Source organism: Pseudochaenichthys georgianus, chromosome 3 (assembly GCF_902827115.2).
Source record: "Pseudochaenichthys georgianus chromosome 3, fPseGeo1.2, whole genome shotgun sequence".
NCBI classification, from domain to species: Eukaryota; Metazoa; Chordata; class Actinopteri; order Perciformes; family Channichthyidae; genus Pseudochaenichthys; species Pseudochaenichthys georgianus.
In genome coordinates, this window is record NC_047505.1 from 40,404,565 (window position 1) to 40,432,550 (window position 27,986).

Sequence of the window (27,986 nt, forward strand, 5' to 3'; positions counted from 1 at the left end):
AACATTAACCTACTCTATACATCTCCCTCGGACTCTTTCGGTTCTGCTTCCTCTTCTTCATAAGTCTTCTTCTAGTCAGCACCATCATCCTCTTCATCCCCCTTTTCTGCTCCCTTTTTGCTTCCACTCCGATGAAAAATAAACCTAGCTGGCTGATGTCAATTTCGAGAAATGAGGGATAAAAGGACATTGGACATCCTTAAAGTTGGTCGTGTAGAGGTTAAAAATACAGTGCATTGCCAATCTAGCACTTTATCAATAAAAAATAAATAAGAATAACAACGCTGGTCTTTGGCTGACAGAATGAAACCGTGCCTGATTTCTCTTTTGGGCACATATTTGATGGTGTTCAGACTAAAAACAGCATGCAATAAAACAAGTGGCAACATCCTGGACTGAAAAATGAAAAACTGCAGTCCATCAAATGTCAACTTAAGGCTCTAAAGTCAATACGTGTGTTTGCATTAATTGATTGACCATGGTTGCACCTTGAATGATGACGAGGTGCTACATTGTGGGGAAAAGTTGTACATTTTTTAACCTAAGATATCTAAAAGATATAGTATTCTGTTTTGAATTCAGACTTGGATGTTGATTTGAATTGTACTAATGAGTCAGAAATAGTCATTTACAATAACCACCATTAATCGATGTGGAAAAAGGCACAGCGAGATCTTGAATACGAGTCAGGGCCTAGTACCTTCATCATCCTGATCTCTTCTTACTGACTTTATCCAATGATGTCTTTAAAATGAATGCATAAAATGTTAAACAAACATCCTAATATCACTGAAAGTTTCCAGGAGTACACAGTTTTCCTTAAAAAGGTCTTTTAGACCCTTTTGGCAGAGCTTGTCACTGACACCTCTAAATAGGCCGTCTAGGCAAAGACTAATTTGACATAAATCCCCGTCTTATACTGTAGTTGACCCTCTGACCTGCCTCTGGCACCCCAGTACCCCATAGGCACATTAGCTGTCAGTTTAAAGGGTCAGACAGAGGTAACAAGAATATAATTGCGTACCATCTGCATTCTTCAGAGCTTCATCCTCAAAGCATCTTGCATTGTGAAAGCAGTGACAGAAGTCTGTGTTTAATAAGAGTGAAAACATTCTCACACGCATTGCGTGTCACATATGTGCTTGCATTTCTCAATAAGTATGTTTGGTCTTTGCATGAATGTCAATATCGCTATGTTTGGGTGTGAGCAATGTTTGTGTGTCTATGAGTATGTGTTAATCTTTTCTAAACACCTAACACTCCCCTACCTGCTCAGACAGGGCCATGGGTTAATTCTGGCTTTAGGCATTATGGCTAATAACTGCTCATCCACCGCAGTGTGAACTCTTGGAAACGTCAACTGTTGTCGTGGTAACCTTATCACGAACCAACAGAACCTTGATGATGGTGCCGAGTGTAAGGCTGGGATATAATCTACTAAAACCTTTTGAATTAGAAAAAAGTGAATTATTACAGTAGCTGAACACAAAATATTTGTTTTTTGACAAAACTTGTACTCTGTGTGTGCTGTCAAATAAATATTTCGGCATTCCTAAGGCGCTACGAGCCTGAGTCAAACAGCAGTTAAAAAATGTGTTACCAGCATGACTCCATTCACAGTTGGGAGTGTCATGGAGCTGCGTGACCCACCTGGGAGAAGCTACCACTGTCAATCACCTGTCACCTGCCACCACAACATCACAAATTAATCCACATATGGTGCTGATAAACATCTGTGTGAGGCTTGATTCGGAGCAATTACAATGTTGGTCAAAAGTTGAAAGAAGCTGAAGAACTGATCAATCATTACCATAACAGATATGAGGAAGAAGACAGACTGTGAGCACTTGGTAAGAGAATGTTGTATTATGTGGCCCCAGGGTGAGGAGCCCTGTAGTTTGAGTAAATGAGGTGATTAGCAGGGATGGTGTGAGCTGTCACACACCAGACACTGGGCTTAAAATCCAATCATGTGTCAATCAGTAGCCCACCAGCAGTTGACCAACAGGTCAAACACAGTATACGCTGAGCCACGTAGTCAGAGCACAACAGCAGGCCTGCATGCAAGGCATACAATGGTAAACTGGTATAATCCAACCTGTGTAACCAGGGATGCAGAGCCAACATGCACTCATACCTTTGTGACATCTCAAAGTAAAGTGATGTACTAATTAATGACAGTCAATCAAAAAGCCACAGAACCCAGCAAGGGAAAATAATTGCCTATTGCATGTGTTTTGACTGATTTGACGCTTGACTGGTGATATCATGCAATGTTCTATGGGAATTTCCCTGAGACATAAAACATGCCATGGCCAAGGATTATGATTGACATTTCATATCATGTACTCTCTTGTGTCAACATTATCAGCCGTTTTGGATGATGAAAAGTCCTGGTTGCCATTCAACAAAAAAACTCCAATAAAGCTCCTTAAAGAAGGAAGGCAGACAAAGCTTGGTCTTTACAATGTGCTGCTGGGATATATGACACAGTATCCAGGCCCCACAGAGCTACAGGGATGCTTTAGGCCTCTGCCCCCTGGCCTGACCAATACAGAAGCCTAATTAAAAGACCATTGAGGATAACCACCTTGACTTTTACGAACCATATAAATCTATACTAGAGTGGCCTATTCAGGGGGTCAGAGCAAGGAGGGGGGAGCGGACCAATGCAGACCAGAGTAAAGGGTTAGAAGGATGGTGAAGGCTTGCAGAAAATGAGAAGGGGTTTGACCGTAGGATGCGGAGAGAGTTTAGGGGGGTGGGCATTCCTCTCCTCCCCCTCACCTCCTGCTGAAACAATAGGACTCACTAAGAGCCAAGGACCAGAGGGTGTGATAAGGTAATGATAATGTAATGAGGACCAATCATGAGCCTGAGCTAAGAGGAGGGCCCCTTAATTTGTCTCTAGAGTGGTAGTTCAGTGACAGATTGATTGCGCTGAGTGAGACTGATGATGTGACACATGCAACATGGATGTGTCTCTGACAGGAAGAGAAAGAGAAAGAGGATAAGAATTCATAAATCATAATGAATGAAGAAATTGAAAGGCCGCACAATCTATCAGTTCTGTGTGTAAGCTCTGTCTATATGTCTATGTTGCTCTGTACAGACAGAGCAACATAGCTACCCAAATGAATGTTCATACAAACAGGGAATGAAGAAAATAGCCAACAAGTAAACTGTAGTGAACTGTATTAAACTGTGAGGTGAAATAGTCCTACATGCAGAATGTCTGCACCCTATAATTTCCAATGAACATTCAAAAACAATGTGTGAGGCCAGTTTGCAATGGGATCGCAATCACAATTCAGAACAAGCTGTAGAACCGCATGTGCCCGTTGTACAGAGAAGAAGTTGCAAGTGGCTAAAACAGATTTGTTGCTCTGCAAATGATAAGAAAAAACTGTTGAAAAAAACCTCATCCTTCATATGACTGGTGCTTGTATTGGGATATATACTCCCAATCAATACAGAGAGAAAGCATTTTGGATATTGTGGTAGATAACTATGAAACATGCTGAGAGCCTAACTAATCTTAAGGGGAAAGTCAACGGTAAACACATGGTGGTGCCACCATGATGAGCGCTAATGTCCGCATCATATACCCTTGATGAACGAAACCTCTGCACGTGTCCATTTTGTGCACCATTACACACTGCCCAATCTCCCTTTGCAGCAGCTGTGCTCTGCCAGGGATGTTGAGGCTGTTTCCAGGCCTCACCGCCTTCACCCTGTTCTTCTTGGAGTCACCAAAATGACATACAGTAAGCCCTCTCAGAGGCAACGTAGGCCAGCAGCTGTCATGAATGTAGCTAGAGTCAGCAGTGCTCCAGTTCAGTTCAAATATATAAAACAGCAAATATGACAAAGCAAATTAAAAGGTGAACTACAACCAATGGATGAACCTGGTCAAAGAGTCACTAATACAGCACCTGTTAGGAATAAGTCATGCAACATCATCATCATCTCACAGGATGAGAAGGGATTTTCAAAGAGATGCCACTGTATTGATGCGTAACCATAGTTCACAGCATGGTATGAATTAGTTATCTGATTCCAGTAAGTTACTTTCGTAGCACTTATGGCTGGACGGTATGGTACATTTAAGGCATTGTGCAAAACTCACTGCAGATGAACCGTCTAATCCTGGGAATACAGACATACTTATTTGCCTCTATTCATAGGGATATTACTCTCCAACTTGCTCCTGTTCTCCTCACTTTTCTTCTTTCTCACATCTAGTATAAAATAAATGTATGCCAAATTCGACATCTTCACCTATTGTTACCTTTCAGTGAGCACGCACTGTTTGTATGACTATCACAACGCCCATTTTAACTTAGCCCTGCAGTGTTTTGTGGTCCAACTGTCGAGTCAAACTATGAATTGGAGGGATATGAAGCAATATGTCAAATTGTGTAATCTTCTGGTCTTGCATCTATCCTAAATAGTGTTTGGCTGGCCACTTTGACATAAAACTGCCATTGATTACACTGTCATGGTGGGCTGCAGCATGAGGTAAAGCAACTGTCTTCTGCTTCATTTTCTCAACAGGTCACGGCTGTTGCCAGCTGTGGAGTGAATGAACAGAGCCCTGCCAGAGAAAGTAAGCAGCACCTACCGTACAAAGCTTGTTCTATTGAGAGCTAGTGGATAGTGGAACCATGTTTGTTGCTGTTGCTTCACTTTTGTCTGGCATGATGACTGGGAACATGTCCATGCATGTATGTCTCTACTGCTGATTAGTTTATAGTCTTGTATTTGTATATAAAATGTGAATTATACCTTTAACTTTAACTGCCAAAAGTATTTATTCTTCGCGTATTCATGAATATAGATGGAGATTTGTTTCACCCTGTTGCCTCTTGACACTACACTGAAGTAAGTGTGGCAGCAACAGTGTATAATCAATAGCTTCACCTTTTATTTTGACACCCAATAATAATAAAAGGTTGGCAGAACTTGGCTGACTTGAGAGACGTCTCATTACCATCAGCACTAGATTTCAGCCTGGCTATGGACATGGTGAATGGGAAGATTTGCAATGGTAAAAAGACTTTAGAGAAAATAAAATGGGGCAACAAAATAGACTAAGAGAGATCATCAATATAAAACCAAGTTCTGTTTATGTTCAAATCCAGGCTAGACTGTGTAATGTTGACAACTTACCTCAATACTGAACTGTTTTCTCTTGAGCTTGAAGGCCAGGTCCTTGTGGTCAGGAAGTTTACTCGCCAGACAGTTCAGATGAGGTACTTGGCGTACATGTATCAGACCTGTGAAAAACGATGAAAGCATATTAAAACCGAATGGGCTGAACAATGCAAAAAAGCAATATAACACTACATTCTAGTAGTATTGTTGTATGATGTCCATGTTTTTATCTGCGTCTGTCTTTTAATATAGTCCTTAAAAATACAATTTAGGCAGAGGTTTATCTCTTTAAAAAAAAAAAAAAACTATAATCTTAACCTGTTAAGCCCCAAGCCTGTTTTTCAGGTCTCAGGCTCGAAAATGACATTCCCAGAACAAATGACTATATCTTCCCTTCTAAAAGGGGTAAATTAATCATCTTTTTTCTCTAAGCAATGATAAACCTGTGAGTTGGATGTAGATAAGTCAGAATCAATATAATTTTATTTATTTTAAAGTAAATTCAGATTGAACATAGTAAGAAAATGTAAATTATAGTGTCCGTCCAAAAAACCCACATTACAATACTTATAGTGAAAACCACCCTTGAATGATGGGATAGCAGACTACAAGCTTTAGGAATCCAAACTATAACATATAATAAGTACCCTGTATCAAGATTGATGTAAAACAAGTGACATTTGACCTTTTTATAGAGGTTTAGAAAAAAAAACCACTTCTGGGGTCATTTGGGTGGATTTGCCATATCTCTGGCCCCCATTGGTCGATGTTGATGATTGACACCTCTTGTTTTCATTTGACGCATTGAAGTCAGCATCTTAAAAAGGAAACTTTCAATAATCCACCTGTTTATCCCAAAATGTTGGATAGTAAGAATTTTGAAAGATGTTTACACAAATCGATACTACATTTTGAAGTAAAGTGTGCTGGTCTAATTGAGTGCATGTAGTAGGACAGTCATAAACAAACCAATATCTTTTGACACCTACATCTGCACTAAGCATCAAAGTTGCTTAGACCAGAGAAATTACTTATTATCAGATATTGACAAACAACATTTCTAAATTGATAATCCTACGCTCTTTATTTTCCCTACAGGCTGGAGCATGGGTGTACTGTAAAGTACATTTGCCAATTAAAGGACACAGTAGAGCAATGAGGGGCAGTACACAAATACAAGTCAGGGATTCCTGCAAAGGGTAAAGGGACGTTTTGCAGCACTTTTTTAACTCTGTGTTTCACTTTTCCTGTCCCCACAAAGTTACATTTGAATAAAACTGGAAAAGTACAAAAGAAGTGGGATGGTATAAATGATCGTGAGAGAGAAAAGAAGAAATCGAGAGAGTAATGGAGAAAGTGAGACAGACACAGAAAGTGGGGGATGGTGGGTTCTCTCCTCTGTGCACTTGGGTGATTTTCCCTTGCCTGATTTGCAGTGACAGGCTTCCCAGCATGCTTTGAGCAGCCCTGAACTGCTGCCGCAAACACGCACGCACGCACGCGCATCCGCACGCACTCCCACACTCATACCAGATGCGTTTGCACTCACATCAAAACATTCATGCACATAAATGTATTTCATAACACAACCAGAATCTTACTGGCTGGTTAAACAGACAGCAAATATATTCTTGAACGAGAAATTCAAACAATATTAATTGCAAATCCCAAAGAACAATTTTGTACTCCAAATTTTTTTTTTTAATGATGCCCCACAACGCTCAAATAATACATGCGTTTACATGCCACCTGCCTTTACAATGAAGAGGAATGTGGTCACTATGGGATGGGTTATCTAAATAAAACATGCTGTTGGATGAAACCAAAATCTGCCATTGAATGTTTTTACTCCTCATCCCTTCATCCGTCACAACCGAGGCCGTCTAACCCCGAGGAGGGAGGGGGGGAAACGAGAGAAAAAGCGCAAGAGTGAGTCGGAGAGTTCGAGAGGCATGGCTAAAAATACCCCACTCGCTTAAACTGACCTTTATTTGCGGAGAGTGTGATAGAAAAGAGGGAAGCAAACAAGAGAAAGAACGAATGATAAAACCGTAAAAGAAAAGTGATGGCAAGGCCGGAGAGAGCAGAGACAAACTATGTTTCCCCCCCTCCTTTTCTTCGTTTCCGTCTCTCCACTCGTCCCTTATTGGTGTCCTCTTCCCTCTACTGAAAGCCTTGCCCTCCATTTATTAGCAGAGCATGCTGGCCATGGAGACATTGAGCGAGGGATGGAGAGATACAAGCAGAGAGGAAGAGAGAGTGATGGTGAGAATATCGATTCCCCAGTGTTGGTCTGCTCTGCTCCAGAGCCTCAGGGGTATGGGACTGGGGATGGAGAGAGGGCGAGGCGAGAGGGAGAGAGGCTGTGCTGGAGGGGGGGAGGCAGGGATGGAGTGGGTGAGGGTGCGAGGGAGAGGGGGTACAGCGTGGCAGCTGAATCCCCCCCGGCCTGTCTACTGAGGAGCACGTCTGATTGAGCAGCAGCACACTAACGCGCACTGACAGCCTGGCCTGCAAGGGGGCTGCCCTGCCTCCATCCACAACCCAGCCCCAGCCTTAATGCACTGCTTGTGTGTACGTGTGTGTCTGAGGGAAAAGAGACAGAAAGATAAGCGAGTGTGTGTGTGTGTGTGTGTGTGTGTGTGTGTGTGTGTGTGTGTGTGTGTGTGTGTGTGTGTGTGTGTGTGTGTGTGTGTGTGTGTGTGTGTGTTCTTACCATGGTAATCTTTGTAGAGTGGGTTAGTCTCTCTCTCAGAGCCTTTGAATGATTCCAGGGCTATGGCATTGTCACATAGCCTGGTTATGCTGCCCATTAGAGCTCTGTCCTGTAGGGTCGAGAGAGTGAGTGTGAGAGAGAGAGAGAGAGAGAGAGAGAGAGAGAGAGAGAGAGAGAGAGAGAGAGAGAGGGAGGGAGAGAGAGAGAGAGAAACATGAGCAGGTAATTAAAAGCCTCCTGACGGGCCATCAGTGTTGCAATTAAATGAGGTCATCATGTCCCGTGGCCAGGTCATTTCTGCCCAAGGCTTAGGTGAGGGTGATGAGGAGAAAGAGCCCTGATAGGTTACACAGGTGATGTTTGGGCAGGTAAATGAACTAAAACCTTACATCAGGCATACATCTTCAAACGTGGCCTATGAAGTCAATGGCAAGTGGCAACACATCATTATTTTACTTCATGGAAGAACAATTATTACAGTAAGGCTCACAGTTGGGGCACACTTTCATACTGGCACACAGCGGGGGAGGACAGAAAGGAAGTGGGAGAAAGTAGTGGAGGCTCGATGGGGAGGGCTCCCCCTACTGGTTAGGTGATTGACTTGACAACAAAGAGGACACATCAGGGGCGAACAGTACAGCAGACAGAAAGAATGAGAAACATACAAAAGGGTGGAGGCAGAGGGTAAAGGCAGAAGAGGGTGAGAGAGAGGGACACTGGGATGGAGGCAAAGAGGGAGTCCTGCATTATTAATCCTTTTGCCTCTTGAATCATTCACATCCTTCTCTCTGTGTTGGCTGCCACCGCCTAATGCAGTTTTCATGCCTTCATGTCTTTTCCCCACTCTTTCTTCTTCCTTTTCATTTTTGTCCTACTTTTAAAGTATGCATATCCTACCAGTCAGGACTGCCAGCACTTACAGGGTATCTGAGGTCACTTAAATGCAGCAATTAAAGTCAGTGTAAGAGTTTGGCTAAGACAGTTTCTTAAACAACTAATGGTACAGTATGGCCAATAGCGTTTGTACGAGAGAGAGAGAGAGAGAGAGAGAGAGAGAGAGAGAGAGAGAGAGAGAGAGAGAGAGAGAGAGAGAGAGAGAGAGAGAGAGAGAGAGAGAGAGAGAGGGTTTGCGAAAACTTTGTCTGTGCTGGTCTGTCTAGGCCATAATAATTATTCTGTGCTTACTTGAATACAAAGATGAGGCTCTTTGGCAAAGACTCAAAAGTTTCAAAGTCATAGAGCTGCTCGGAGCAGGGGCAGAAAGGCAGAATGACGTCAGCAAGACATGCACGTGGTACACAGCTCCTTGAGTTTTAGGAGGTCTACATCTTTTTTTAAATCGTATTCATAATTGATAACGAGCTCAAACTAGAGTGTCCTCCATTCTGCAATGAAAGTATATGCTGGCTCAATTAGCTCAGATTCCATCAGTGCAAATCCCCTGAACACCCAGAGCCTCCGCTGACCGTCACTGACTGACAGATCATAGGGAGAGCCAGCCTTCATTTACCCTGCAGCATCTTAACTTGATTGAATCCACCACAGTCAATTCATGTAACCAGTTAGTGATGAACACCATTTCATCACAGATGTTTGACTTATCAGGTTTCGGCTGTATGTCTCTCTGTACTTTAGTTTGCTTTTTGAAAATTGATATATTATGTATACAAACTCAAAATTCAATACATCACTCTGAGGGAGGCAGATGTCTTTCGTTCTGTTCAATGTCTTTGGAGAGTAGAGTCTATATATGAGACAGAATAAATGCACACTTCCAAGGCTAGGATTGGAAGCAGGTGTTGCTCCAAAAAAAATCTTATCTGAACACAGGCACAGTTTCTCCACTATAAAATATAACTCATAGTTGCATTTTTCATGATTATTATAGATACATGCTCTTGTTTGAAAATACTTAAACATGTGTAAAAAACACAATTTTACGTAACAAAATTAGACAGATTAAAGGTGGGGTAGGTAAGTTTCAGAAACCGGCTCGAGATACATTTTTTGTTATATTCCATGGAATGCTCTTAACATCTCGATAGCAATGAATATCTTAAGTGCTTTGACAAAAAATCCATAAAAAAATGTCATCTGTAGAAGCCGTAATACTGTAAAAAGTACAATAGCCTACCTGCCTGTCAGCCTTCCATCGGGGCACAAACTTATCTCGTGCCCTCATTGGTCATGTGCACATTCGTGTGTGTTGGAGGAGGGGCTCTATAAGGAAGTGGCAGATTTTCTCCGGTTGTGTATTTTCAAATTCTAGCGACCTCGAGCCGGTTTCTCAAACTTACCTACCCCACCTTTAAGATGTAAAAACTAATATTAATTTGTAATAAAGAGCCACGAAGTAACATTTGCTCTTGAGCTAAAAAAGTCTGCTTAGTTTAAGGGAATTTAATATAAGGGGACCTATCATGCAAAATGCACTTTTTGATGTATTTTATACATAAATATGTGTCCCCGGTGTGTCAGGGAACTCACACATCGTCAGAAAATAAAACCCTCTCTCTTTTCCTCCGACCCAAATCTCTAAAAACGGGGGTACAACAGAGCTGATCCAGATTTGCGTCCGATATTACGTAATATCGGAAATGTGTATTTTTTATCAATTTTTATTTTTTTTAAAGCTTTATACCCCAAATCAGCACTTTTGAAACAGGAAGTGAATAGACTAGAGGGATATGAGGCATGGCTAGAATGGGTGATCTGTTTGGTATTTTGAGCAAAACACTTCATAGACATGTTTTTTATATATTTTTATATATCTGAGACCTATGCTATTGCCAAAAAATAGCATGATAGGTGACCTTTAATATACAAATTACAAATAACAACATGCTAATAAAATATGTTGTTTCACAAATATTTTACAGTTTTGAAAAACACAACATTTTAAGACAAATTAATAACTTTATTTTACAAATCAGGATTTTCTGCTTTTTTATTGTCTTATGTGAAAGTAAATAACATACGTTTTGGTTTTTGACAATTCTCCTACGTTTTCATATACGTCTTTCATAATCTTTGTATACATAGAACATAATCAGCAGATTAATCAATGATGCAATTAATCTGCTGATTGCAGCTTTAGATTCAAATTAGTAAAGGTCAACTGAACCTGGAGTTGTGGTTTTGTAGCAACACAACAACTCTGCCTGACCAGTCCAAAGTCTAAATATTTGCATAGATTCAGAACACCACTTAGTCTGAGCAGCAGGTGAGGTGTATATGGATGCATCTTAGTGACGACTGTGTGTTTTGTGTTTGTGTGTGTTTACTTGTGGGGGTGGTGGCAGGCGATAGTATGATGGAGGAGGACCGGGCTAGGACAAGCCTAATTAATGTTTCAGATGGACTGTGGCACTGGGCCGCTGTGAGGAGGCTTTCAGTGAGTTGCTCAACTTCCCAAGCTGCTCAATAATGGATAGAGAGTCCAGCGCGTTCTCGGCCAGCTAGCCCACTACTACTAGTCTAGACAGTCTTAAAAAGGCCACGTTAACTAAGATAAGGAAAGGTAGTTGCGGAAAGAAGCTCTGCTAACACACAAATTGTTAAAGTACCAGACATATTGTTGTCATTAAGTTGAAATTAGCAGCCTGCACACCTTGGTGAGATCAGCTGATCAAAGACCAAGTGTAATTAAACTAATCATAAGGTCAATTCATAGATACCCATCCTAACAGCCTCTCATTACCTCCATGTTGGCTTAGTCACCCAACACCTGATTCAGTCCAAAATGTCCCCCTATCCTCTTCCTCACCCGCTCATTCACTTCACTCCCCAGGGTGGAGAAGGGGGAGGGGACAGATTAAGGGTTTGGAGGCCAGGCCGGAGAGGGACAGGGGGACCGCTCCCACCACAGCTGACATCTGCTAGTTAGCCACTCTACCTTTTTTGACTAGGCCAAGGCCGCTGTGCACTGAGTATATAGGCTTGAAGCCAGAGCATGTTGTGACAACACAGCTCTTCTGAAAGTTAAGAATCAACCTATATCTTTATATAAACCAATGTAGACTATTGTGTTTCCATGCTGTTGTGATTGAAGAGAATCAAGAAGTAGGGTGATTTACGTGTAGGCAAGATAAAACATTTAAGTAGAACGTCTCAGATGGCTTTTCTGGTAAGTGTGCTTCTACGGTCCACTGTCTGGGGGAGGGCTGTGGTTTGCCATATGCCTCAGCAGATGACTCCACCTTCACACTGAGAGGCCAGACTGTACACAGACGCATGCACGCAGACTCATAACCCCCCCCAACCCATACATAAACACACACACAGCCTGAGACTCACACAACTAACGGAGGGATATTTGTAAGAGAATAAAATGCATGAACACAGACACACACTCTCATTGTGTAACGCTTCAAGCAATTAAAAGCCCAAACAAACAAACAAACATAGATCCAGAGGCCTTTGAATGAAGTGTGCACTCGACTGGGTCTGTTGGGAGAGCGATGCGTGAGGAAGAGGCCCCCGCTCAGGCCTGAGTCATACCAGGTTGACACTGAACTACAGGGTCAAGAGGAGGCCCCACTACAAAAGACTTCAAACTTTGTTTCCCATTAACGAAACGAGACAAAGAAAAGGCACATGGGCCAAACCACGCACCAAAAATCCAAACTGTCTATTATCTGTAAATTCAAGTCATTTCAAAGTGCGTTATTAATTGGCGGTGGTGGTTTAAAACACAGCAGAGAAGCAAAGACATATAGATGTAGAATTGAATAATGCAAAACATACTGTAAACTTTGGATGTCGAGGTATTATATCAGCAGCACCACACATTTTAGAAACGAATGACAAACTGTTATCGACTTTTTAAAACTAGCATCAAAAGTGTATACATCAGTTATATATCAGATGTATGTAATGTTTGATCATATAAATGTATCCTGAGTTCATGCTGATGCTTGTGAACTGCACAGAGTTGTTGTTCGTGTGTCAAAAAAGAGTCTTACCTGGATGAGATGTGAAGGCAAAGTAACTACTGCCACTGACAGCGAAGACCTCAGCAAAGCACGCAGTCCATAGAGAAAGGTAGTGAGGGCGCGGCCATTTTTAGGGTTGTCATGGCAACACAGGTCATCACCCCACAGAGCCGAGCCAAGAGAGTGAAGCCCGATTCGCAGGATGTTACGTGAATTTGACTATGAAAAAGAAGAAGCACAAAGAAGGGGTCAGGAAAACCAAAAAGCAAGTCAAGAATGTAACTTTCTACTCATGCAGTAATACACTTTTTTCTTTATTTAAAGTTCTCCCAGTGCATCTGAAGATTTAAATGTTGCTGCTTTTGGAATAGTTTGGAAAGGTGCTGTTATGGGTACTATTCCCAAACTCTTGGAGAGAGCGACTGGACAGTCTGCTCACCAGCACAGACGATCGGTGCCCAAACGTGACTGGACACAACTGCCCAATCACAGAGGCCATCTGACACACACACAATGGACCTGTCAGACAGGCTTCCAATATGGCCGCCACCCAGAAACCCCAGCACATTCTTGGCACAACAGCGATGCTCTGCAGCCAAGGGGGCCTGGGTAAGGGTGGAGTGCCTTCCCTTGAAACAACCCCCCCAACCCACCATAAGAGATCAACAGTAATCCACTCTCATGAAGACAGAGAAAAAGTGGCCAAACAGTGGTGGGATATATATCACTGAAACTGAGAGAATGGAGGAGCTGTCCAAACTGTGAGAGGTTTTTTAACCTTTCCTACAATTGCCTTTTATTTGGAGTTTCTTCAGGGTGGCTCCTGATTACTGAGGTGAGAGCCAAGAGTGATTAACAAAGCTCTGGCCCAAAATCTGCTCACTTTTTCCTTTTTTTGTTTTATTCCAGCCTCTCCTCTCTTTCATCCCTCCCCCTCTATTATCTCAACCCTCCCAAAATCTCCTCTACCCTACTCCCCATCGCTTCCTCTCCCAACAGTATGACCTAAGCTTCGTTTGAATCTGGATCAGAATCACAGGCATCTAAGAAAAATAAACCCCATTGTTTCTGGAGTTTTCCACAGTTGGCTCATAGTTTCCCAAAGGAGGACTCTCACACCGGACTACATTTATCCTCTGCTACGGCATTCCAAATCAGTGCTACATCTCTATACCTTACTATACTTAAGTGTAAGTGTTTTGTGTGGGCCTTTGTGGTTGTTAGATATGCCCTTTCTTTGTTTAACAGGCTTTGCCTACGCAGGTCTTGGGGGGCCAGAGAATAAGAATTCGATTTCTATGTCTGCAGCCCAGCAGGGGGGGGTTGTGGTAACACGACTGTTGCTGTGGCACCAAGAGGAGAAGCCAAACTTAACTCCTATAGTTTAGCCTATAGAAAAATCAGGGAACAGTGCCAGTTGAGTCCAGCCAAGGAACCGAGGCCAGCCATATAGACTGCAGCCAGCCTGGGAGCACAACCTAATCACCAGCCAATCACTGAGCAGACTCACAGTCCTGCTGCCACCCCTGTCCCATTCATCTCAAAAGACTCCAAAAAAAAAAAATGTTCTGGGAGATTAACCCTTGATGTAATCTGTTATTAACATTACACGGTTTATATCAAATCTGCATCTTGTTACCAGTCCATAATGGCAGAATCACAAATAAACATAAACTCACACGCACACTGATTATCACCCATACTGGGCATTCTTGTGCCAGTGCCCATGTCGCTCTGTGCCGCTCTGCATTCCTCGACTGTGCCAACAGCATGTCAGGCGGCCACACTGCTTTAATGATGTCAGCAGTTAATCTGGCGTGTGAGTGACAGCGCTTGGGGAGGGAGGGTGGGGGGTACTAGAGGTAAACCCTGTGCGAGATTGACAGGGGGAGAGGTGGCTCCAGGTGACGAGCAGAGGGGTCATCGAAAGTAGGTGAATAAGACACAGGAGGCGCAGACACACACACAAACACTCGTCCCGTATATATCCATATATACAGGCACATCACAGTGTTAAGAGGATTACACTGGGTCCTGTGGGAAACAGAAGGGACCATGGTTGTTTCTGGCATTCTGTAAGGGACTGATGATTATTAAAAAGATGTATGTCAAAGGTAAGACACGCACAGCTGGGACACACAGGTGAGGCCCAACCCGAGCAGGTGACAGAGAGGTGAACAGACTCCAGACAAGTGGTGGTTGGAATGTGACAGAAGAGCTGCAGGTCACAGACGCTGTTTTACTTTCTCTCTTTTAAAATTGCTCCTTGAATGCGGCTCACACATGATACTTTAAAAGCACAATAGTTTGACTGGGCTTATAATAATTAGCACGGCTGGAAGCACACATTTGAAACACAAACCTGTAAGCACCAGAATGACTTCACATTATGTAACAATTAGTGAGAAGAGAAAATGCACACAAACATGTTGTGTTGCTTCGCTGCTAGCGGCAGCTTACTGCATGTCTAATGTTTTTCAGCATTGTTTTTTTAGCCAATATAAGAGCCAAAACCAAATCCACAAACAATGGAAGGGGAACCGTTTAAAAACTCTCCCTATTTCCTGTCCATCTCCAGCGTTACTTGAAAAGAAATAAATATGTAAACTTGTGATCATGGAAATGTATATGTGTGATCAAATATGAGTGGTAGGTGCTTTTTGTTCAATCAAATCATTTAACCACACTGAAGTTATTTTTAACACTCCAGTCTAACTAACGTGATGGTTGAAGCTTTGATATCCCATAACATGAAGAGATCTCAGCCTAAGGTTGAAGTGTTTTCTTGTTCAGCTGCTTTGTCTGCTGTTTTAGCTGCAAACTCAATAGATTCAAGGTGGGATTGCTGTTTGGTGTGTTGGTTTTCAATTGAGATACACATTTTCAAAAAGCAAAAAAAAAAATGTAAAAACCCTTTAATCAGGCTGAAAGAAAGAAATGCAAAGTGGATCATCACTTCTGGTTCTTACCATAGGGGCTGCTACATCAAAGCCCTCCCTGTTTATGACCTCTTGAAGAGACTTCAGCAACGCCGAGTAGGACTCAAGCATGGTACTGAAAAGAGCACAGGACAGAGGAGAGAGTTGAGGGGACAACCAGAAAGAGAACACAAAGAAAGGGGTTACTTCAGACGTGTTAACTGTAATTAAAAGCATTTTGATCAAACTGGGCCAAGCCTTTCACCGCAGTAGCTTAATCCTGTAGGACTGCAGTATGTTCCTCCTGACTGTGCTTTTCTGGAGCCACTGAGGCAGACAGATGATCCATATCAAGAGATCCAATTAATTTATTTGGTTGATTAAATTACAACATGACTGGTTCTCTGTCAGCTCCCCGAGGATCTGATTGTGCCGAGACAGACGGACAAACAGACAGATGAGACGTGCATATGTACAAACATACACACAACAAAGACGATAAGTGAGAAGGAGGGGGGGGGGATTAATGGGCTGATATCTAAAATTAACAAGGAACAGCATTTTGGTGTTTAATCAGGGGTAAGATGTGCACTACTGACAAAGGGCGTACAGTACCATCAGAGCCACATTTAGAAACAGTCAGGGGAAGGATTACTGCTGAGCCCATCATGGACCTATAAGACAGACAATGTTAACCCCATGTTTTTACTAAGGTCCGTCAACTTAAGAACGCCCCACCATTGTAATGACCACTCTGCAGAGAGTCACAGTGGGCAGCTATGTCAGTTGTCAATTCGACCTGCGGGCTACAAAAGCTGATACGCATAGATTGGTCACACGCCAATAGCCCTGCGTAAAGAACAGTAATACACACTTATGCTGATTACACTTGCGCCAAGTACATCCATGTACTCTATTTCCGTTATTCAGCCCGACAATGGTGCCTCCTGACCCTGCTGGGGCTAATGATAGAGCTGGTTTGGTGAAAGAGGGACACCTACCCTCCTTGGCCTCTCTGCCCATGCCCCTGCTCTGAGGTAGGGGGCTGGGATGGTTTGACATGCAGTTAAGCAGGAGGTTGCCTCTGGTTGGCAGCCATTGTGTGGGATGGTATTGTGTTTTAGCTACCCCTACCGAGCACTCCTCATTCAGGTACCAAAAAGGTCTAGGTGCTTAGCTACAGGGGCTGGTGCGCCGGCTAATTAGGATCATACACAGGGACGCTTCTTTATCTCAGTGTTTCTCTTTCAGCAAGGAAAGAAAGGAGGAGAGAAGGGGGATGCTTGGTCTTAAACAACAGGATCTGTATCACCTAGAGAGCAATTTGTGCCAATTATGCCTTCAAGTGAAACGGAGCAATTTAACAGCTAGGGTATCAACATGGGGCTGTGGACACGTGCAAGTGGGAGTAGCCTGCTTAGGAGTTTGTTTGGAACATGTGCGTCTGTAATATGCCGTGTGTGTGTGTGTGTGTGTGTGTGTGTGTGTGTGTGTGTGTGTGTGTGTGTGTGTGTGTGTGTGTGTGTGTGTGTGTGTGTGTCAGTATTGGGGCGGTGCTGGGGGCACAATGGTGTGGTGCAGGTGTAGTTTCCTGCTGTCAAAATGTCTGTAAGATCTAGAAGCCATTCAGACACAAACAGTACCATCATGTCACTCCTACTCACTACACTGCGACACAGGGCTTCAGACATCAACGGAGAAGATATTTTGTTATTTTCTTTTCTCCCAATCAATAGAAATGTTTAAGTTCTGACCTGATATTTAGTAAAATAGAGTATCACTTCACTTAATGGTCCACTCTCGAAAATGTATACTTTAAACTGAATATCCATAACATTTAATGTGTTTGCTTGGGTGCGCTGTTAAACAGTCTCTGTTTGCTGAAATAAAGGAAGAGGGATTTTATAAAGCCTCCTCCACATCCTCTGTGCTCCAGATTGCTGTATTTACCCAGTGTGTGTGAGTGAGGCTTCGTGTGCCCTTGTGTGTTCAACAGCACTGTCTAAGTAAAGAGCCCGTATGACCTCTGAACCTTAAATACACTCAACGCAGGAGAAATCAAACAGACGCTGAGCAAACAAGACCCTTATTTGAATAGACATACACAACCCTTCCAAGAGGCTGAATGTCTTAAGCCAAAGGCAAACTACTTAGAAGAGAGGATGGACCAAGCAGGTGTTTAACTGATTTCTTTCCGCTGTATGTGTGAAAAAATGTACAATTTAATTATTTTAAAATAACATTTTGTTCAAACAAGAAATAAGGATAGGATTAATAATGTGGATGATTAGATTTCACCTTAATTGATTAAAATGTTCATTATTATAAGCAATTCGAATCTCAGTAATAGACTGCACTGTGCTGTATCTTTAGGTCTAAAACAATGTATGGAGCAACTACCACAAACATTTGTTAATAATATAAGTAATATTTCCATCAGAAATACACAAAAACCGACTCCAGCTTTATAACATTTTTGTTTTAGTTTTATTAACAATTTAATAAATGGAGAAAATTCAAAATATTTCAACTTTTGGAGTGTTGCTCAGACAAAACAAGCTGGAATATAAAATAGTAATATATTAATATTGTTTTTTAATATTATATTGTTTCTCCTATTATAATATTTGTTCTGACTATTTCTGACAATATATAGACAAAACAATGAAACAATAAATTCTGAAAGCTAAATTGATAAGGAAAACAATCTTTAATTGCATTAGTTGCAGTCCGCCAGTTTATTATATTATTATAAATGTCTAAAACAAAGGGCTCTTCATGATACTGGGGATACATCTGGAGTTGCTGCCTCTCAGGTTGACTTTTCTCAAAGACACATGCTGCTTGCAGGGATTATAAAGTATACACTCTTTAAAACACGTTGGTCTGTTTGCATTGTTGGTTTACCTGTATTCTGTGAACGATGCCATGTTTGTTTACCAGCGTTCTGTTGAATATGTCTTATTTGTGCGTCTGTGTTTTGTGTATGATGTCGTGTTTGTGTGCCTGTGTTATGCAGACGGTGTCTCATTGGTTTCAATGCGTTCTGTGGATGATGTCTTGTCGTTTTACCTGTGCGGGGGTGATGACTGGGTAGGATGTTCTGGAAGGTAGAAGCGGTGGCACTTGGCTGCCTGGCGAATTTCTGGCTCCATCGTCTTGGAAACATCATAGTAGTGCCCGAACCGGGATGAAGAGGCCAGGGCAGTCTGAGGAGGTCAACAAGTCAAATTCATGTCAAGGCATAAGGAGACTTAAGAACTTTAATTTAAGAGCATTTTAATGTATTTTCATTCATCCCCGTCTGACGCTACTGCTTGTTTCTAACAAAAACTAATCTGCATTTAACTAATATCAGATGACAATAAAAGCAATCTATTAAATAATTATCTGGTCTTTTAATACTTTAAATGAGTGTGCTTCACGATACTATGGTAATGCAATTGAATTGTTTATGGGTCATTCCTCAACTTTCCATAAGCAGAGAAGTTAAATAACCACTACGACCACGGTCTTAATCATTTCTTCACATAAATGTCCACTTCTCGCTGTGAAAGCAAACGTGTCAGGGACGCAGGGGAAGGCGGATGTTTTCCTGCAGCTGAAAGAGAGAGTTTTAGCTCTTCTCTCAGAGTGAAACCAGGGATTCCATTGTTAGAGGGGCCCTTAATCTACTCCTAATCTGGATTAGGGCCCCCGGTGTGTCCCTCTCCTGGCGGGACGAGGGGGTCAGCAGGGCAGGGGGGTCAGGGGCTCATCTTCTCTTTGTGAACCAGGCAACCCGCTTAGCGTTCCATCCCCGCCCTGGCGGCCTCACCTTTGATCTGATGTCTTCATCGGGAGAGCGACACAGTGGGCTATGCCAGGAGAGGTGTGTGTAAGGGGAAAGTAAGCGTTGACTCTGGGGGTGAATTTGGGATGCAAATCCTCTGGTGGGGCTTACTAGTGGTTTGTAAAGACGATTTTACAGAGGAAGGGGGAGAGGTGAGGAAAGGACACAGATATAAAGAAGTTTCCAGGGAGAGAGAAAGAGGGAGAGGATCCCCAGGGATACACTGTGTGCTGTTAATCCACATAGCGATATGGATTATAGACTGAAGGGGGGGAGACTGCAGAGAAGTAGAAGGGGAGGGTCACCTCTCCTCAAAGCGGAAGAAAGAGTGTAGGGCTGCCGACCCTAGCAGGGGGAAAGGCAGGGATTTGGGGGAAGACAGAGGCGCAGGTCTGGGTCATGGGGTTGAGCGAGCAGACATGTCAATGCACAGGCTGCAAAGTACTCTTGTTTCCCAGGCTAAGCAGGGGTGCAGGCGTGTGTGTATGTGTGTCTATGTGAGTTGGGGACCAGTGAAAAGCCTACCTATTGCCAGCTAAGTGTGAGTAATCTGGTCCAGCTCTGAAAGGAGAGGCTGAGGCCTCATTCACTCCACAAAGGAGTTTAGAAGCTGATGGATTTAGTGGTAGAGACAATTGCCAAACCACTAAGACCAGAGAGCCAGCGCTGTTCTTTCTCTTATAATCATTAACGAAGACAACTTTAGGAAGTTTATTAAAAGTAGCATAATTACAAGTTACCTATTTTCTAATATATATTCCATTATAAATACAGACAATGTACAGTTAACTGTCATGTGATCACCTGATTACCTGTACTTTCGGGAGATTCTGATAGCGCCAGGCGATCTTCATGGCGTCCAAACCGTCTGGAGGTTCACGCGACAGCCTGGGCTGCTCGGCTGGTTTGTGCATAGCAACATCGTCCAGGATGGGGGCCGGGAGTTCCTGCACCAGATGATACAATTCATATAAAAAGTGTAATCTTGTTGATTGTGAATGGTCAGGAGATATGGTCATAAAATCATATGACATCAAAGACCATCACCGAGTCTTTTCTGTTGGTGCATAATGGACATGCACTTCAGTCAAAGCTTTTGAAAGTAACCTTGACTCTAATATAAAACAAAGAGACAATACGTTTCTTTAATTGTGTTGAAGCAATTTGTAAAACCCAGATATAACGGAAAGATTTTTCTTACAGAATACTGTGCTGTGTGTGGGCCGGGGGTATCTGATATATTAGTTGATGCAAGAAAGCGTGGGTGTGAACCCGTTCTCAAATGTTCTGCTTTAACCCAATGATTTCCAATAAGCTTGTTTTTCGTGTGCATGTTAACGTAATGCATAAAGTACAACCTCAGCATCTGAAGATTAGCATACTGTGAATGTAGCTGTGAAAACACTAAATGATGTGATATATCCCCTTTGGGAGTCCCCTCTCTTAATAAGCCTTTGATATGTAAAGAGAGGGTGAGGCTGTGACCCCTCCCACTATCAATCAGTGGGAGAGAGGCCCTCCTCCTGTATGCTGGGTGGCAGTCAGCTTCTGGGGCGACGTTCCTCTTCACAGAGTGATGCATCGGGAAACATTTCAACAATGTCACAACCATGCCACCCTCGACCTCTCAGATACCCCTGCTGACCCTGACACATCTTGGGGAAAGCTGTGCGCCTATAATGTCTTTTGAATCATGGTCTGACCAGCAGGAACCAGGATGAATACTGTACAGCAGGAATTGATTAATATATTGTGACAATAACATAATACAAGCAGACAGAACATAGCAACCAACTCTGATGACGAAAAGGTAAACAAAAGTTTACAACAAATGTATTATTGGGATGATGTTATCGAAGACATATTGAGGCCATGCTTGTTTCTTGGTGGATGGTTCGTCAAAACTTGCAGCTTTAAAATAAATCACACTTTGAAGTATAAATAATTTCCTTCCTGAAAGCTTAAAGAAAAGACGACACCTCTCATACCTGTAAGATGTCATCTGGGTTATCCTGAGCCGCCGCCACATAAAGTTCATGCCGACACACGACTCCTTCTGCCAGGAAGTATTTTAGGATCATACGAGAGTAGCTATCATATCGGTCTTCCTCTAACAAAATAAACAAAAGACAACAACAACACAAATTCAGGGTGAATGGGAAAACTCAAATAAACACACATTCAATGTCATACTTCTAACACTGCCAACAAAGCCTAACTACATGATTCGGTGATAAACTAGGTAGAACATCTTCCCTATGAGAAAAATATATCACTCTCAAAACTATCATTGGATCTGGTCTCATTCTGAACATTCATTCAGACACCACAGATCCGGAGGTTTATGACCACATCATAATCGCTAACCCTAATTGATATAAGGACCACACTTCGAGCTATCTTTTGAAGGGAAGAGATGAAGTGGGAATCGACATGGCACAGAAACATGGGTGTTATTGTGTGACCTGACTATCAGAGTGGAGCTGACATCTTTAATGCTCTTGTTAAGGTCTTCACAGTATTCCTGTCCACTTTCACCTATCATAACCCAACCCGCAGCGGAGGTGAGGGGGAGACACCTGTCTGAAGCATTCACCTGACACCTCCCCCTGAACACAAAGGTACCCCAGTTAGGGGGGAAACTGACAAGAGGAGGCAGAAGCAGGATAAGATATTTCCTATCTTCAAAATGCTTTGCGACATCTGGTTCAGTTGAATCTTTCTGCTTTGTGTGTGAACTCTGATGGCAATGGCAACCTTTCATTATGTTTTGGCAAACATTTACATCAGGTGTGTTTATTAACATGAAAGTAGGTTAGAAAAGACAAGTTACCCAATATACTTTTAAACACAGTTGGAAAGAGTGAATATCATCTTGTAGAGCTGACCTTACAGGCTCATATAGAGGAGCGCTTATTAAAGCATTAAATGGACAGACAAGCGATTCTGAAAATGAACATACTTTCCCAAAGGTATCCTTTTCTCGGTGCACACAAAGCGGCCACCCGGCCATTCCACAAGCCAAACTCACAAAAAATGCGTGCATCATCACCATGAACCCCCCTACTAACAGGGCACATAACTCTACCCAGCATGCCGCTGCTGCTTCCTGTCACAATCGTCATTTTGTAAAGATTTCATAGCCCTTTCCGCACAATGACAAACAGTGGGCACAAGGACAAAGGCAGCACTGACAGTTTAAGGTAATGGGCATACAGCTGACAGCTTGGGAATGACATCCTGACGTGTCATCCTTAAACATCCGGAGAATTCCCCCCTCCCACGTTCCCGGTCTATGTCCTCACCTACAGACTTAGGATGGCACAGGAAATTCCAGGGCTCTTCAATTTGTTGTCGGTGGGGCTCCCTGTTCTCTTATTGATGGGTTTCTAGGTCAGCAGGCCTTTGTGGCTTTCAGCAGGCCCCACAAAGACTCCCAGATGGGCCCTCTCAAGATGGGGCCTATTGTGGCTGTGTTTCTATGGGAGCCTTACAAATGGAACCTCCAGGAGTCATTAGGCTGTTGAGGCGGGGGGTAAGGGAGGGGGCGGGAGGTGGCGGGGTATACAAGCAACAGGGGGTGGGGGACGGTCATATCTTTGAGGTAGATCAGTCACTCTGGACAGACAGTCATGGGATGATTTTTTTCTTCTTTTTTTTTGTCAGATTCTGACGATGGTTTGGATGAGGGGCGAAACGCCTCTGCCTCATTTGCCTTCAAACAGGCGAGAGTCCTGAATCATATCTGCTGAAGCCGCAGGGGGAGGAGACAACATATCTAGGTCAGAGTGATTTCCCCCTTGTATGAATTTTCGGTCTATATCATTTCTATTGAGAAGCCGAACGCCTCATTTAGGCCATACGGCAGGTAAATGCAATTTAGACAATTAATAAAGAAAGCCCTTAATCTTTAAAGTAATTAAAACAACGTACTACTACAAAGCTGTCTTAAATACCAATCAGCAGCATATCTTGAGACCGATGAACTGTATATGTATGACACATTTCAAGCTTCAACATGTGACCTTTATTTGTCTTTGTCGGAACATTGTTGCTTATTATCTTGTATCTATTCTTGTTTTGTTTTTGTAATTGCTTTTACAAACATTTTATTGTATTGCATGCACAGTACTTGTGCTTTAAATGTCTTCAGTTGTCTTGTATATTCTCTGATTGTGTTCATGCTTTCTTATGGTTTCTTTATAGCTTACCTTTATATAAGTGTTAGTAATTATGATAACGCAGGTAACATTCACTGCACCTCATGTTATTATATACATATTTATTCTACTTTCTAACCAGTTCTATTTATTTTGTCAGGGTTATAATTATGATGAACTACTTTCAAACCATTTGTCAGAGTTTTCTACATAAATAATAAATATGCCCAAATCTAAGATTAATTAATATTCAAAGTGCACTTCACAGCTTTGAAACATTTAAACACAAAACAAATAGGCCACATTTAAAAGTAATTATTATGGGTGCGTTAATGGAAAAACACATTAACTTAAACTAATGGAATGGAAGCGTACATGGTCAACATAATAAGAAGCTTTGTTCCTTCCATTACAAAAACACCAGATGAGAGATCTTCAGACAGCGGCCATACTGAGCGGATCCCCCTCGAGTTGACAAATCTGAAAGGACAGTTCAAGACACTTCAAAGCCGACAACAACCAGCCTGATCATTTTATGTCCGTGTCTCACAAACAGGCCATCACAGCTAAAGGGGCAGACTGTAGGAGACGACTGCCTGAAACACAAACAAACACACACTCCAAACTACCCCCCATCACACCCATTCAAAAAGCACAACAACACAGACAGCATACTGTCCACACACACACACACACACACACACACACACACACACACACACACACACACACACACACACACACACACACACACACACACACACACACACACACACACACACACACACACACACACACACACACACACACACACACACACACCGCTTTCAGAGACACAAACACAAGAGAGCTCACACACGCATTTCACCTTTACTGTGTCTCTCATTACCAGATGAAACCAACCGTGCATTGATTCCCAAAATGGAAGGGAAGAACGCATTAGTGTATAATCACTGACTCCTGCATCGATTGGGGGGTGAATTAAAGGGCAAAGCAATATCATCAGTTGGTATAGGCCTTTGCTACACACAAATTACAGCTTCAAGGGAAAACAAGAATACCTTAACCTTACTGTCTGCCAGTGCATATAGCCTAGCCTATGATGAATGATAATAATAATAATAATAATACAGTGGAAGACATTTATGTGTCTAGAAAACCCACTTGCTTTGAATGTACTTCCGAAAACTTCTACATACCATCTGCAGATGAGCATATCAATTAAGGATCACAGTGTGCGTATGAACACCTGGGATTCTAGCTAGAGACCTTCAGGTTATTACAATATTTACCACTCTGATAGACAGTGACACAATAACCACAAAGAGCCTGAGAACAGACAGGCAGTATCATTAGCTGTGGCATGCTAAAAAGTGCTATTGAATTCTGTTTTGATGTTTGGCTTCACATGAATATAACATATTTATAATTATGGGTGTAATTTATCTACACAGGTTCTTTATTGAGAGAGTTGCTAAAAAGCTGAAGGCTATAATGCTCCAGAAAAAGAATAGCACTCTTGCATCTTTCTGGGATTGAGTATTAAATAGAGTAGATAATGGATGATTCTAAACACCAATGCACTTACCTACCAAGGTATCTTCATTTACTGTAACAGTAATTCATTTCAAATTTGTTTTTCATTGTTCGGTTGAGAGCAACAAAAAGGACATGGCTTTAGGTACTAAAATGTTCACCTAAGGACTATGATAATCATTAAAAACATTCAACGTATTCATGAAGCCTCCAGACAAGAAAATGCTTAATAAGGTTCAGGAAAAGACTACTGTGTACCATGGAGTCCCATACACTCAAAGGCTGTGTCAGATAGCCTAGAAACAACCTGCTACACAATAGAGCAGAGCCCATTGCCAGAAAAAACACCTTCTAAACAACATGCACAGCGACGTAAAGAGAACAAATAAAATAACACTTTGAAGCAAACAAATTGGACAGTGAAATCCAGCAACACCCCCCTTAGCTGTGATATATTCACAACATACCATGGCCTGTGTGACCTATTGCTTGATTAAGACAGTCATATATTATTGTTCAATTTCTCACGCAGGCTCACCTATGAGAAGTACTGTTCCAACTGCTAACCCGCCACCTGTAAAAAGAAAGGAAATTGTATTTTTAATTATATCAGTCACATATTACAGGCACTGGATCAATGTGAACCACTTTGAGCCGCCCTTTGGCTAACTGCTGCTTCCTTCACTCTCCCCTCATGTCTCCACAGCTGTGGATTTATCTTTATAAGAAAAGAGCCATTTTTCACAGCAGGCATTTTGACTTGTCATAGTAGGAAAAGCACAGATGTTTATAATAACAGTAATAAAGGCTGTGTTATATTCAAGTGTCCAATTAAGCTGTGACAATGAGCATGACAACAGGACCTTGAAACTGAAGCAGATAAAAAGAATGTGGCCATCATTAATTGTGTTATTCTTTTAATGTTTATTTTATTATCTTTTTAATGCCTTTGTTTGAATGTCTTTCATTTTTGTAAAGCACCTTGAATTGCCTTGCGTTGAAAGGTGCTATATAAATAAACTTGCCTTGCCTTATTTACACTTATGCCTCTCACATGTCAAAATGCCTACTGTGGAAATGGCCAATTGGAGAAGTGAGCATAGAAGAGACAGCTGACATTTGGCTTTCACACAGTTATGGAAAGAGTTGTATTAGCTACATTAAAAAACGAGGACCTTTGCTAAACTAAGAGCATTTCAGGACAGTCCTTGATCACTTTATAGGCTTAAAACAATACATCCACAGGAAATGTTTTCTATGTTTAATTAACCCACATTGCTAATTGGTCCTGCTTGATATTGTACAGGCTGGTAATATCAAAACTAAAATGGCTTCAAAAGGTTAAGGCTAAGAGTAAAAAGAGTCAGCTGTTGAGATGCACATTTTGCATCATGTTATATAAAATAACTATAAGATTGCTCAAATAAAATGCTATTTATGTCAACAACAACAACAAATAGGCAGGTCACAATAATTCTATTAAAGCATTGTTACATTTCTGTCAGAAATCCTAACATAAGTTATACAAAATGCACAAGAAGATAATAGTTTCCCTTTTCAGATATGATGACACAAACATTCTAAATATTTCATTAAAATGTCCTGACTAACAATTACCTTAACTTGCAAGATATATTTATTTTATATAACGGGGAAATACGCCATAAAAAGTTAAGAGACTTGTGATGTATTGCTTTAAATATGGCTAAATATATATAAAGAGAGAGAGAGAGAGATTATACCCATCCAGGCTTCAAGATTAAAAACCAAAGTGAGGATAGGAATAGTTTTTGTGTACCTTATTTAAAGATCACATACTTTTAAGTCAAATTACTTTAGAAACAACAGCAGTGATGTTCCTCTTACAATATTAGCATCCTATTATTGGTACACTGTTTCATTTAGATAAACTCCTCCTAATCACACTTAGGCATTATGACTTGTTGATCACTCTGCTCATGTGGGTCTAGTTTTGATATAGGTGTGTAGTTGTGCGTTGAGATAGAATAGGGATAATACTGTTTGTTGGATCTTTTAGAGCTTAAAGCTTCCGCATTTTTGTCATCAGCATATGGAAAAATACATTTTACAATGTAGTAAATGTAGCACTGCCAGAGTTTAAAAAGTGCTTTGTTACAAGAAACAATCCTGTCTTTTAAGTCGTATTTAGGATCTAAACATAGTCAAAAAATAAAATGTAAAATGACTGATTATCTAGAATTCAATGAAATACCCTTACATTCAATTTAACACAAATATTATAGTGACAGTAACAGGTTCCAACTAAATGTGCCTTAAGTATACATAGTATCTACAATGCTAAAATTGCATTTCACTGAATTCTGGACAGGTTGTAAGGCCCTGACAGTGACCAAACTCCATATTATGTGTGAATCATACATTCCCCTTTTGATAAAGTAATACGACTATTTTTTAGCAGGCTGAACTTCAGGGTTTAGCTAACGTTACATAGAGAAGCACAGTTAACGTTAGCCTTTGTAGCTAGCGCAAATGCTAACATCAGACTGACCGAGCAGATAGTCGAGTGACGTGACACCGGTGGAGACTAAGAGCTGTCCATTTTGAACCGAGGGTCTGGTACCAGGTATGGAGATTAACTTGCTTCTTGTTTTCTTCTGAAAACTCGTATTATTGAACGGTGATCGTTCAGCTGAGGGTTTACCCACACTGCTCATGGGGGCAGCCATACTGTTTATAACGTGGTGACGCCTG

At 41.7% G+C, this 27,986-nt stretch overlaps 2 protein-coding genes across 2 annotated transcripts in view; one reads left to right on the forward strand and one right to left on the reverse strand.

The window, feature by feature from the left end:
• Positions 1 to 27,964, reverse strand: part of elp4 (elongator acetyltransferase complex subunit 4) — a 53,632-nt gene extending 25,668 nt beyond the window's left edge. The window contains exons 1-9 of the mRNA XM_034079745.2: positions 27,784 to 27,964; positions 25,792 to 25,827; positions 21,546 to 21,667; positions 20,370 to 20,504; positions 18,798 to 18,934; positions 15,777 to 15,861; positions 12,838 to 13,026; positions 7,874 to 7,982; positions 5,173 to 5,279 (exon numbers count right to left, since the gene is read on the reverse strand). Of these exons, the coding sequence (XP_033935636.1) occupies positions 5,173 to 5,279; positions 7,874 to 7,982; positions 12,838 to 13,026; positions 15,777 to 15,861; positions 18,798 to 18,934; positions 20,370 to 20,504; positions 21,546 to 21,667; positions 25,792 to 25,827; positions 27,784 to 27,961 (1,098 nt within the window). The 5' untranslated portion in view covers positions 27,962 to 27,964. The remainder of the gene's footprint in view (positions 1 to 5,172; positions 5,280 to 7,873; positions 7,983 to 12,837; positions 13,027 to 15,776; positions 15,862 to 18,797; positions 18,935 to 20,369; positions 20,505 to 21,545; positions 21,668 to 25,791; positions 25,828 to 27,783) is intronic.
• The window catches only part of immp1l (inner mitochondrial membrane peptidase subunit 1), a 35,610-nt gene continuing 12,157 nt past the window's right edge, over positions 4,534 to 27,986 (forward strand). Inside the window, exon 1 of the mRNA XM_034079758.2 lies at positions 4,534 to 4,609. Within this exon, the coding sequence (XP_033935649.1) occupies positions 4,586 to 4,609 (24 nt within the window). The 5' untranslated portion in view covers positions 4,534 to 4,585. The remainder of the gene's footprint in view (positions 4,610 to 27,986) is intronic.